At 43.8% G+C, this 12,391-nt stretch overlaps 1 protein-coding gene across 1 annotated transcript; it reads right to left on the bottom strand.

Moving 5' to 3' along the window:
• Positions 1 to 5,107: 5,107 nt before the first annotated feature.
• Positions 5,108 to 11,089, bottom strand: LOC8040146 (acetylcholinesterase-1). The gene is made up of 3 exons (XM_040504930.2): positions 9,528 to 11,089; positions 7,421 to 7,570; positions 5,108 to 5,297 (listed from the first exon to the last, which is right to left on the bottom strand). The coding sequence occupies exons 1-3, from the start codon at positions 11,087 to 11,089 to the stop codon at positions 5,108 to 5,110; spliced, it is 1,902 nt and encodes a 633-aa protein (XP_040360864.1).
• Between the last annotated feature and the right edge of the window lie 1,302 nt (positions 11,090 to 12,391).

The raw sequence follows: 12,391 nt of genomic DNA, 5'->3' as shown, positions 1-12,391 counted from the left end.
GTTAAATATTCAGGACTAGTGTAATAGTCAACTGAAGTAATCTGGCGTCAGGGTGAGCCAGGAGTGCGAGGTTGCAAGGGTACCTCTAAAATCCCCGGCCTCTCGATTCAACCGGTTCGCCGATGATCTTTGTAGGCGCAAGCGATTTGTTGTTTATACGTTTTTTTCTAGTACCTCTGAAGGATTCAGGTCAACTGTTACCGGTTTAGTTTTGCCTAGGAGGTGTGTGTTTGAGAACTCCAGGCAGTCTTCACATTCGATTTGTGCAGCTGCCTGAATAAGCATCCGAAGAACAATTATAGGATCCACTGCTTCTTTTAAATTAGTATCCGCTAAAAAGAAGTAAAAAACAATTATTTTGCAGACGTTTTGTAGGGCTGGGCAATTGAGCGATCAACCTACCGATTCATAGATTAATGCTTTAATAGCGATTAATTTGTTTAACCAATTAATCGGTAAAAATTCGACGAACCAAAATTTAAAAAAAATGCTTTCACCATGCAGACATGGACGAGCACACCTACACGAAGTGAAAAATTTAGGTGAAATATTAACTTAAGGTAAACTGTAAAGAGGAGGTTTGCAACTTAAGACAAGTCCAGAAGGTTACACGTGTCCCAGCGATTTCAACGCCGTGCGAGTGTCCGTTTAGCGCAGTAGAGACTACTGCGAGCAATCAAAGGAGGCCGCCCTTCCCGGAGAATATCAACGAACATTTTTGCCTCTTGAAGCTGAAATAATAATACGTGAGTGTGAGTGTTTTTAAACTGTTCTCAACTGTATATCTAACTTGATTCACAAATAAGATTATTGCGTCTTTTAACACAAATTCAGCACAAAAAAGAGATGCAATTTTTACTTTTAAACAATAATATGTACGCATGAAAATGAACGAGACCGATTAATCGATTATTTAATCGATTAAAAGGTGGCGATTAATAGGGTTAAATTTTTAATGGACGCCCAGCCCTAGTTTCAGGTTCCTACCAATTCCGTAAGGCATTCGCAGGACCTCAGCCTGAAAGTCTACACAGTATATAGCAAAAACAAAAACAAAAACGAAGCAGAAACACTGGAAGTTTTATTTGGAAAAATGCGCACGACTATATCGGTCAATAGAACGTTCCTTCATACAAATATTTTGCGAATTCTTATTTCATATATGATGACTAAAGCTCTTTTTGTTATATTCTTGCTCCCTCTGGCGAGTGCATGCATAAGCGGGCCCATTTACTCGCTGTGAGCGCCCAGTGACCCAAACCAGTTTCTCTTGAAACCTAGACTACACAACACACTGGGCAAGGCATTTAATGTACAGGGTGCGGCCGTAAAAACTTTCAGATTTCGCACACCTGCAAAAACCGAATTTCAACCGTACATACCTGAAATTGGGCACACGACCTTCGTTTATTCCAAAGTTTTTTGCCTATATTTTTTTTTTTTCAAACGTCAACTCGGGAGTCACGAATTATGAGAAAGATAACAAAAATGACTGACGTGCATTTCCTATTGCCTATACCCGCCCGTTCACCGTCTGCAATCTGGTTCGCGACGCCGCTCCCAGGTGGCGCACTGAACGCAAAACGCGGGAAACGCCGCACGAAAGGCTGGCGTCAGGCAAGATAATCGCGATAAAAAATGATTTTAACGAAATATATGAACGATTTTGCCCTTTGACTTGAAATTTAAAAACTGACAGACGCCCTCCTTTAATAAAAATATATTCTAAAGCAGACGAACGTGTGTCTTCCTTTGTCGTCTCCTTATCTGTTGACGGGTTCGTTCCCGGTCATTTGGAATCAAGAGTGCCGCTGCTGAGGCATCTTGATTTCTCCTATTTATTGTTTTTGTAGCACTCTCTGCTGCAGTTTTTATCAAAATATTTTCCGCTCCGCCCTGCGATACCGCAATACTCGGCAAATGAGTGTGCCCAGTCAGTGAAGTGGTACGTGGAGCGGAACTTGGTGGGCCACAGCACAACGAAAATTTCGCACTGCATTTCATAAACGCCCGCCTTCACGCCCGACAATTTTGACTTGGGCGGATCGTTTTGTGGGCGGAGAAGACTTTAAAAAGAAGAATCCAGTCAGTGAACGTGAGAGCCTACCGAAAAATGAGGAGCTCATTGAAGTGATGCTTGCTGTCTTTGAGAGCGACTCGCAATTGTCAACAAGACGAGCAACCAGGTTGTTTGGAATTTCTGAAAAAAAAGCGTACGACGGATTCTGCGGAAAAATATTTTGCACCCGTACAAGATGCAAGTTGTTCAAACCCTACACGACGGCAACAACGTCCTGCGTTTAGAATTTTTCGAGGAGTTGTTGCGAATTAAGAGCAACCTGCAATTTCTTTTATTTAGTGACGAAGCAAACATTCACCTTGATGGACGTGTGAACCGCCAGAACAGCAGGATATGAGCTCACGATAACCCTCATGCCGTGGACGAACCGCATCTAATTTCACAGACGGTGACAGTGTGGAGTGGGATTTGGCATAAAGGCATAGTGGGCCCCTTTTTTTCGATGACACCGTTAACGCAGAGGCCCACTTGGACATGCTCAAAATAGAAATACTCCCTGAGCTTGAAAGGTACCACATAACAAAAAAAAAAACTGCTTTTTCATGCAGGATGTAGTGGCTCCCCATTACTCAAAGAGTGTGATGGCATGGCTCAATAACACGTTTCTTCGGCGGTGGATGGGTCGGGGGTTAGACTAAATGGACTGGCATCCACGATCCCCCGACTTAAACATGTGCGACTCTTTCGTATGGGAATTTATAAAAGGACTTGTCTACAAGAAGAGGATCCCTAACATGGAAGAGCTAAAAAAAAAAAAAAATTGAGGGCGCGTTCCTCGAGATTGACGATGGGATGCGCGAAAGAGCTTTCCTGGCGCACGAAGCTCGACTTCCGCTTTGCGTGTCTGTGAAGGGCGGGCTCATCGAATCGGCCGAACCCTAGTGGTTTAAAGGACCATGCACTGCAGCATCAACATTATTTAAAATCGCCGTAACAGAAGAGGCGTATCAGAAGATGTATTTTTCAAGAATAAACAATTGAATGAACGCACAACTTCCACTTCCTGGCGGAATTTAAAATATTAGTTTCCCTCTTACTTTTTCTCTCGTGCAGCTTGCGGCACGCAGAGAGTAAAGTAGAGGCTGCTCATAGAGGTACCAATGGGAAACCAGCAAAAGGACGACTATCTCTCTCAAATACCAGCCATTTCATCACCGGCCCGCCGAAATGACTCTAGCGCCGTAAATGGAGCTCTTATTAATATGATTGTTTTTCTCCAAATATTTCTTGCGACATGTGTGTTAATTATAGCCAAGCTGTATGAAAAAAGATATTACTTCATGAGCTACAGCGGCCCTGTAAAAATCAGAATGAAATGATAACTTAATACAAACTTGTCTGCAACGGTAGCAGCACCACTTGTTATTCCATGTTGTTAATAAATTACCTCGTCACATCATGGTGCCTTCTTGCTTGCATGGCGATCTGTCAAAACTTGAATTGAAACAGGTAATTTCAACAATCGTTTATACATTTCGTTAAAATCACTTTTCATCGCGATTGTCTTGCCCAACGTCAGCCTTTCGTGCGGCGTTTCCCTCGTTTTTGCGTTTAGTGCGCCACCTGGGAGCGGCGTCGCGAACCAGATTGCAGACGGCGAACGGGCGGGTATAGGCCATAGGAAATGCACGTCTGCCATTTTTGTTATCTTTATAATAATTCCCTACACCCGAGTTGACATCTGAAGAAAATAGGCGAAAAACTTTGGAATAAACGACGTTCGTGTGCCCTATTTCAGGTATGTACGTTTGAAATTGGATTTTTGCTAGGCGTGCCAAATGTGAACGTTTTACGGCCGCCGCACCCTGTATATGCTTTGTCATAGCGTAGATTGTGTTTCCGGGATCGCATACGTATTCCACCTTGTCAAACCTCAGTGCACACTGTTAGCGAGGCAGACCATGTGCACTGGGCGTAACATCTTTGAAACTTTTAACATCTTTAGAAACAGGTCACAAACCATTATTTATAGCGCCCTTTCTTTACTGTTTCTGATAACCCACAACTTACTGTGTCGCAAGCCACTCGGTGGAAATAGTGACACCAGTTTTATTAAGATTTTTAAAAAAATGAGAGCACAAAACATCGTCGAAACACGATTTTTAAAAGCAATTTTTTTGCTGCAACGCCTGTTTTTTTTTTTTAGGCGCAGAATAATCTATTACTTTAAAAAAATCCATTAAGACTGCAGGTGAGGTGGTGTCAATTTGCTACATTGTTAAACAACCTGGGACCCGTGTGTTAATTTTTTTTAAACCATTCAAATATAAAATTTACTGCTAAAGGAAGACAGACAAACGTCTATGAGACGTCTGTTTATATTATTTACTGTCCCTTCCACATTTAAATATTTTCGGTTTCCTTACTCCAGTTTGAGCTTATTTAACATCGATGTAAATATATACCACATTTTGAAATTCTACCTTCTTTAAATTTACTTCAACATTTGCTTTGAAATAAAAACGGATGTTGTGTACTGCAGGTCGCCGCTGTGGGACCAAGTCTTCTTTGCCTGCTACAAATTTTCGAGGCAAGGGGAAAGAGTGGAAGAAGGAGGATGATCATGGCAGCCGAGTTATGAGGATGTCACATTAAACGTAGTACAAACTACTGCTCTATTCGAAACGTCGTTCTATGGATGCAGGAGAGGCTCCTATCCTTTCATCTTTATAGAAGATGTTACCTTTTGGTCAACTTCAAGGTGTTGAGCAGGAAGCCGCAAAGGACTATAGCTGCTCGTTTTATGTCCATCGTTGACTATCCGTCCTTGTGCTGTATTTCTAAACAGGTCTTGTGCATTACAAATCAAAAAGGCGTCGGGAAGAAAAATTATTTTCCAGAATAGTGTTATTTGGCATGAATGCTCGCGCGGCATAAAGCTTTTCTAAACTGCTTGCATGCGTCGATATTACATTCCTTATATTTATATATATATATATATATATATATATATATATATATATATATATATATATATATATATATGCGTAAGTAAATCGAAAAATACACTTCTTTATTGTTATTCTCTTAGATCAAAGCTCGTAAGGCAGCAAGAATGAGTACACCGTACATAACTGCTGACGGTGCTGGCATGGAAGATCTCGAAATGTCATTTCCTTCGAGTGTTTTTTCTTTCGAAGACGTCTTCCTGGGGTCCGAAGGTCTGTGGCCGGGTGGCGTTTTCACTGTAGGTGTCGTCGTCGTCGTTGTTGTTTTTCTGTCACGAATAATAAAGGCGAATGTGAGAACACAGCAACTACAAACAGCTCAAAGTGAGTGGCAGAGACAGAGCGGCGTTGAAGGTAAGGTAACTATGTGGCATGCTCATTTCTCTTTAACACTACCCCTAACGGTAAACCCAAGTACTCCCTAACTAAATATCTGTTTCGCAGTTCCATCACTTGAAAGAAAGAAATATAAGCGATACAACGAAAGCTCGCCATTCTTATGACCCGGAGCGCCGAAGCGTATCCACTTTCGAACTACGACTTCAGCCATTTAAAGTGAGCAAACTTGTTTTGTTTTCCCTCTTTATAGCTTTAGAGGGCGCATATTTACGCTGCCACATTGGTGATTTTAAAGTATTCGGGTGTTTTGTTTATTCCCAAAAGATCTCGGCTTCTTACTTTCGTCAGTGAAAACGCATCATCTGCGATTTACATCACGCGTAGACCCGCTAAATTCGCAGGAACATAGTGGCACCCGGCGACGGCATCGAAGTGGTCGATCTTGGGACAATTCTGCTGGCTTCTCCAGCTTGAACCATCGCTGCCCTGGGAACACTTGCTCGCGCATTCCCCACCGCTCCCCCAAACGAAAAAGCGGGTTCCGCGAACGGAGAACCGGATACGCATCGCCGAGTAATGCGAGCGAACACGTGACCCTCCTCTCCTTTGTCGGTTTGTGATTGGTCTATCGCAACGCTTTCCCACGACTTCTCCCGCGTCCAAAGTTGAGCCGCTCTCTAGTCCCTTGCGGCGCGTTGCGAAGCGCTATGCGACGGCGCCCATCGTGCCGCAAGCAGCCGCTTCTGGCCGCAAGCTCGCCCCTCCGCGCACTCAAGCCGTGTTTACATGAATGCAACTTAATCGCATCGAATCCAGTAGTCGCATACAATCGGGTCATGTAAACGGCATAATGCGCTAGGGAAGCGCATCGCATTCAAGTCTCTAGACAGAAGATGATCGAGATGGCGAATAAGCATTCATTCAACCCATGTAAAGGAGGTCGCATCGCATTTTGAAAAGGGGAGGATTATGGGAAGGCGCTGGCTGTAGGAGCGAGTGAACAGCTGAGAGATGTGGGTAGCCAACTTTGTCGGCCGCGGCGGGTAGAGGTACGGTGTTGTCGCCCCCAGTTTTCTCCCGAGGTAGGAACGAGAGCTTTTATTGCAGAACTAAATGAGCGGAATATCACTGAGCTGCTCGGAGAGGGCGGCCCCCGTCCAGGACTTGCGAAATACGACTTACGCGTCCGAGGGAGTTCCTAGAGGCTTCGGCGCAAGCACGAACGACGCCGAGAGCTCCGAGCACTGCAGGGTAGCGCAGAACGAGCAGCTCCTACCTCGGAGCCGTTCCTGGCTGCGCCGGAGCCTTTCGGCCTCCGGGTCCGGTCGCGGTTGGCAACGTTAGGCGAGGCGAAGCGCACTGGCGTCCACAAAGCGGTTGGAAACAATCTCGCTCGCCAGGCCGCGCGCACTCACATCGCCTCTGATCCAGAGTGGCCCAGCGGCCCGACCCGGAGCCCATAACGCTTGGGTTTTGATGTTTCTTCCGTCTCGTAACTTTTTGCACAGCATTGAAGAGAGCGGGCACGATCTTTTACGCTCTCCGGAAGCGTCGAAAGGCCTTTCCGTGAGATGCACCGGAAAATGTGGTCACGAGGTGCGGCCGGTGAGCTTTGACACGGCGTGACGCCATCTTTGCATAGGGCTTGGTGCGCATTCATGTAAACGTTGCCGCGTCGGCTGTATTCGAAGGACGAGTGGAGTTAATGCGCTGAAGTCGCATATATGTAAACGCGGCTTCAGACGAGTTCTAAACTCGAATGTGCACATGGGCCGTTACACGGGCCCTGTAATGGTAAACGTGTTCATTACTACGGTGAAGTGCCAATGTGAATATTTAGAACCATGTTATAACGAGGCTGCCGGAACTGCCACAGAATCGATGTGAGCCAGTGTTCAGAAATTTTAGTTATGCCTATGGAATCAACTACTTAGTTTGAATCTAACAGCTACTTTTATTTTCATTTTACCTGCAACAAGGGTTTTTCCTCAACGAGCTGGTATTCTAGATTCTTAACAATAAAAAAAAAACAAAAACATCTTAGGCTACTTACTTTTTCAGCAGATAGGGCCGCCAATATTCGCAGCGATCCTTCTTTGGACCTAATCCCCGGGTGTAGTTGTTGGGCTGAAGGTAGATGAATTCGGGGTTCTCGGCAGTGTACTTGGGCCACTCAGCGTCTGACAGTGGAATCGTTGGTTTCCTGAACACAACACAAAAATAACGATCCTTATGACGCTCATTGTAGACGCATCAGCTTCTAGCACTATGCATTTTGTGGGATACCGGCAAGCCTCTGATTTCTTCGCTTTTGCTATTTATGCCGCCAGTGTAGTGATGGAGCGAAGAATTGTCCGATTTATGTTAGCAGTCATGTACTATGGCGTGCTAGCGGGAGCTCCGTGAAGTGCAACTTCCCGATATTCCAATTTATCGCAGTTCGATGGCTCATACGTTGTAGGCTTGTTGCAGTTAGTTAAGGAAAGCCTCGAATCTCTTCATCGTTTCATGGTACCAAAATATGCCAGGAAAACTGCTTCAATTATCTTCTGACAAATGCCCACGCGTCTCACGGCCCGTAAATCGTTCGGAAAACGAATAACCCCCATTTACGGGGGAAGCTTAGCGTTTATCGCGATACCATTGCAAAGCAAATACTTTTTCTTTTTTAATTAAGGTCGTCGATGTTATTTTAGGCATCAGAGATTACGCGTTCAGTGCGATATACCGGATGACCTTTCAACAAGGCATGGAGTTGGGCTAGTTGGTGCATTATGAAAACTAGAAAACAACGCGAAATACACGAAGAGCAAGAACTAGAAGTGAACGAACACAACGCTGTCTGGCAGCTGAAATTCATTCCTGCAAGGAAAAGAAAACTCGTTCTTATGCTTTCTGTATTTTGCGCTGATTAGCTTTCAAGTTAACATTTTATATGCGTGTCTTTTGCCAAACTCCCTTCAAAAATCACAGTTTAGATCTTCCATTGCGTTTCGACTAGTTTGCATGGAAGTAGGTAGAAAGTAAATTTTATGGTGTAATACACACGCAACACATCAATTCGTCGGTTCCCTGGAATACGAGTAGGCAATGCGTCTTTTACAAATAAAAACAAAACGAACGTTTCTACCAAAACAGTTAGATTGGTCTCCTTTGGCCTTTTGCTTTTATTGAATGGGCTTTTTATATGCTTTTATGTTGTTTCTACGCCTCGCAGTACATTATCTGGCTCTCTTTGTTATAACGAATTATATTTACTGTTACGTTGCACAACCTAATGTCTTTTCGCTTGAACCAGAACGTTTAGAACTTCTAAGTGAGCTATGTGACTAGTCACAACTGTTTCACCAACTCGGCCTTAACCTTCCAAAAAACGTGTATTCTTAACCTATCTATATCCACATAGAGAAGGAAGCTATGTTTATTCGGAATATTTGATAAAGCCGAAAACACCCAACGCTGCTCGTACGGACTCATCTTTCCCATAGTAAGCTCGCGTTTATTTTGTTTTCTTGTTTCGCGCCTTTCACGAGTATAAAACTTCCATTCGAGTTCTCCAATTCATTACAGCTAGACCTCGGAAAAAATGGTGGTGTCCTTCTGAGCGGCAGTTAGGTCATCCGTCCCACTCAGATCGGATATATTGCACGTCACATAATCGACGGACGCATGTAGAAATCAACATGTCATGAGCCTCTCCGATTCTACCGGCTTAGGCGTGTTAACGAACGTATTCTATTCGTCTCTCTTTTCGAATTTCGCCGTGAATTCAAAGCTTAGACTCAATGTTATTATAGTACTGAAACAAAGATGTCTAAGCAGTGCGTCTTTGTTATACCTAGATCACTTCGCATAAATTTGAAGTCATGCTATAGTGACAAAGCTTAAGAAACATCGGTCTTGCCTGCCTTATAATGTTCACGCTTTGGGATTTTTGCTTTGGGATTTTTTGTTATGTGTTCTTAACATCTCATTCCGCAATCCCCTTGGCTGAGGAGCGATAAGAAGGTGTTCTGTGCTCTCCACGTCCTGTACTTTTTAAGCTGTCACAACTTTTTCTTAGTGCGCCGCGTCTTCGTATTAATATTGTTATTTTTCGTATTATTCGGATGTCTCAGAATGGCGTCTATTCTGAGCAGTGAAAATGTAAAAATACAAACCCTTCGTGAACGAATGAGTACAAAGTCCCAAGAAGTTGATGCATAAAAGTCATATCGTCTTCAGAATATCGCATTTTCTTCAAAAGAAGCTCCCGCTCCTCGCGAGGTGCGTTAAATCGAGGCTCGTTGACGAATATGGGCAGAGATCCCAACAACATGGGTATTTCAGAGCCGTGTCCGACGCCGATCCATTTTGGCCATACACTGTAGGATGCCCTGTACGCGATCACGTATCGGTACGTATTGACGCCTTGTTGAGCAGCCTTCTCGGCAAACAAGTTGGTGGGGCACACGAAGCCAGCATCGCCGATGATTTCCGACAAGATTTTCACAAGCGTTTCGTTGTCAGGGTTATCACTGTACCCCTTGAAGTAAATCTTAACAATTTCTTTCCCAGATGCGATCGGAATATCGAGCATAACCTTCAGCCCAAGAGAGATACCGAGCGAGTGGTCGGAGTTCAGGAGGTCTAAAAAATATGGAATCGTTTTTCGAAGTGCATGGACCATGAAAGTTCCCTCGTCCTGGACTGTCCCAATAAGAATGTCTTTCACGTTAATGTTCCAATCGCCATCTTCGAGGGGATCGTATGGAAGAATCTCGTCGCCATACCTGGGAACGAATGTTCTTCTTGCCGGATTTAGTTTGCTCAGAGTCGACTTAATCACAGATGCGTCAGTTTTCTTTAAACAAACGAGTATTTCTTCAATCTGAGTGGGTAGGTCTTTTCGGACATCGTAGCAACCCAATGCAACGGAGATATCCACAAATTTTCCGATTCCTTTGAATGACAACATCAAAATCATCGTGAGGGGAGTTCCACTCGCGATGACGAGTCTGTTGAAAAGCCCTTTGCTCAGGGGAGAAATGGAATGCAGTCCCGCCGCAATGGCCCCGGCACTCTGACCACTGAGCGTGATGTCGTCCGGATTTCCTCCAAAATAACCGATGTTCCTCTTGACCCACTTGAATGCCATGAGCTGATCCCAAAGACCCATGTTCCCGGGCAAAGCGGGTGAATCCGCAGATAGGAAACCGAAAATGTTAAGGCGGTAATTTAAGGAAACGAAAACGACGTCCGTCAACGCGGCGAAATTTCTGCCGTCGTACACGCGGAGGCCCGAGTCCCCGAACTGGAAACCGCCACCGTACAAAAAAATCACAACGGGAAGCTTGACTTGGCACGATCCGACCTGCCCGCAGTCTCGCGTGGGCCTCCAGATGTTCAGAAACAGGCAGTCCTCGGACGAGTTAGAATAATTTAGCACCATATCGCTCGAAAAACGGAAGTCCAACTGCAGGCACGGTGTAGGCACTTTCGTGGCAACGAATGTTGCATTCCAAGGTTCCGTAGGCTGGGGTTTCGCAAACCGGAGATCGCCCACTGGTGGCTTGGCATATGGAATTCCGTAAAATACATCCACGTCTCTACCGTCTACACTCAGTGTTCTTCCTTCTACAATGCCGGAGTGTATTCGCACAACTGGCTGCTCGCTTGAAGACACACGGTCGAGATAAAACACTGAGGTTGCGCATGTCACCATCAGAACTTGGAGAATCATGTGCATACTCTTCGAGGGACTCACGGCCGCAGATTTCTCCTTTACCTTGCCAGGCCCTAGTGGGTCTGCAATGACACTCAGCGAGTGACCGTGAATCTTGGTCGCATACAATATAGGAGGGCAGACAGAGGCAATATAATTCTCCGCATGACTAAGGAATCTAAAATGCAGATTCAAAGGCCGCACGAGGAAGTTAGATTAACAAGATTGTGAGTGCAGCAAACATTCTCCTGATTAACGAGCAATTTGTCACCGGGCAATATGCGTATTATAATTACTCTTAACGAAAGCGAAATACTGGACTCTTAAGAATTCTGACCTCTTACGTAGCGTGTGGGAGTCGCTAACTCTTAAGAGTTAATAAAAATTTTAAATATAACGTTGTAATGTACGAAGCCATTGGCGCCAGGCTATGTCATATCACAAAAGTAGGCACAAAATAAATAAACATAAAAAAGGTTATTAATTTTTTTTAAATAATAAAGGCGTAACATATTTACATATGAACTCAGCATCTGTGTATTTGTGTAAGGTCTCGTGCCTAATTTGGTTTTACGATTATATTTGCCTACAATATGATAGTTACAAATGCATATTTCAGCTTTTGCTCTGGTCAACTGAAATTATTACTTTACATTCAACAAATACTTTTTTTTTATTTGCGTAGAGTTAAAAAAAATGTGCTACTCCTCGCGCATATTTATCTGCATGATATTGCCTTAGTAAAAACACGAGTGACTCGTATTTTTTATTGTATTCACTTTAACGCTCACATTTTTCCTGTACAATTCACGCATGTATGCTCAACCATAACTATCTACGGAAGTCGGCAGTAATGACGAGGCGCGAATCATTGTTGCGCGCGTAAAGGCAATTCGCTCTGCGACATTAAGCGTGACGATTTATCGCATCTGTAGTAGTCTGTGCTTCCACTTTGCGCAACCAGAATATATGAACCTTGTTGTATTAAATATATGAATCGTCCGTTGTTTATCCAATATCTTGAGCTATATAACTCAATAGCACATAAACCTACCTCCTGGTTTTGTCTACTATTGATAGTAATGTATGACGATATAAAATTACATAGCAAATATTCGAAAGTGACGTTACATTACCCGATAGTTTCTTGTTGCATATATTATCACATTCAACGCAGCGCATTTTTGTGTTGCACTAGTCTAGCGATACTGTGTTGTGTTGCTTCTTAAATGATGTATGCTGAAGAAACTAAATAATTCAAACCATGACAGAAACTTCTGTAGAGTGTATCATTTCTATTATATCAACGTAAACATAAGG

This window comes from Ixodes scapularis, unplaced genomic scaffold (assembly GCF_016920785.2).
Source record: "Ixodes scapularis isolate PalLabHiFi unplaced genomic scaffold, ASM1692078v2 PGA_scaffold0__279_contigs__length_252992795, whole genome shotgun sequence".
In the NCBI taxonomy this organism is placed as follows: domain Eukaryota; kingdom Metazoa; phylum Arthropoda; class Arachnida; order Ixodida; family Ixodidae; genus Ixodes; species Ixodes scapularis.
The sequence above is the reverse complement of the archived record's forward strand: the minus strand, read 5'-3'. Positions and strand labels throughout refer to the sequence as shown.

Coding starts and splice junctions, on each gene's coding strand:
- LOC8040146 (XM_040504930.2), bottom strand. CDS start 11,089: ATGATTCTCCAAGTTCTGATGGTGACATGCGCAACCTCAGTGTTTTAT. Junction 7,571..9,527: donor TACTCATTCGTTCACGAAGG/GTTTGTATTTTT, acceptor TGTTGTGTTCAG/GAAACCAACGATTCCACTGT. Junction 5,298..7,420: donor CGGCCCTATCTGCTGAAAAA/GTAAGTAGCCTA, acceptor TATTCGTGACAG/AAAAACAACAACGACGACGA.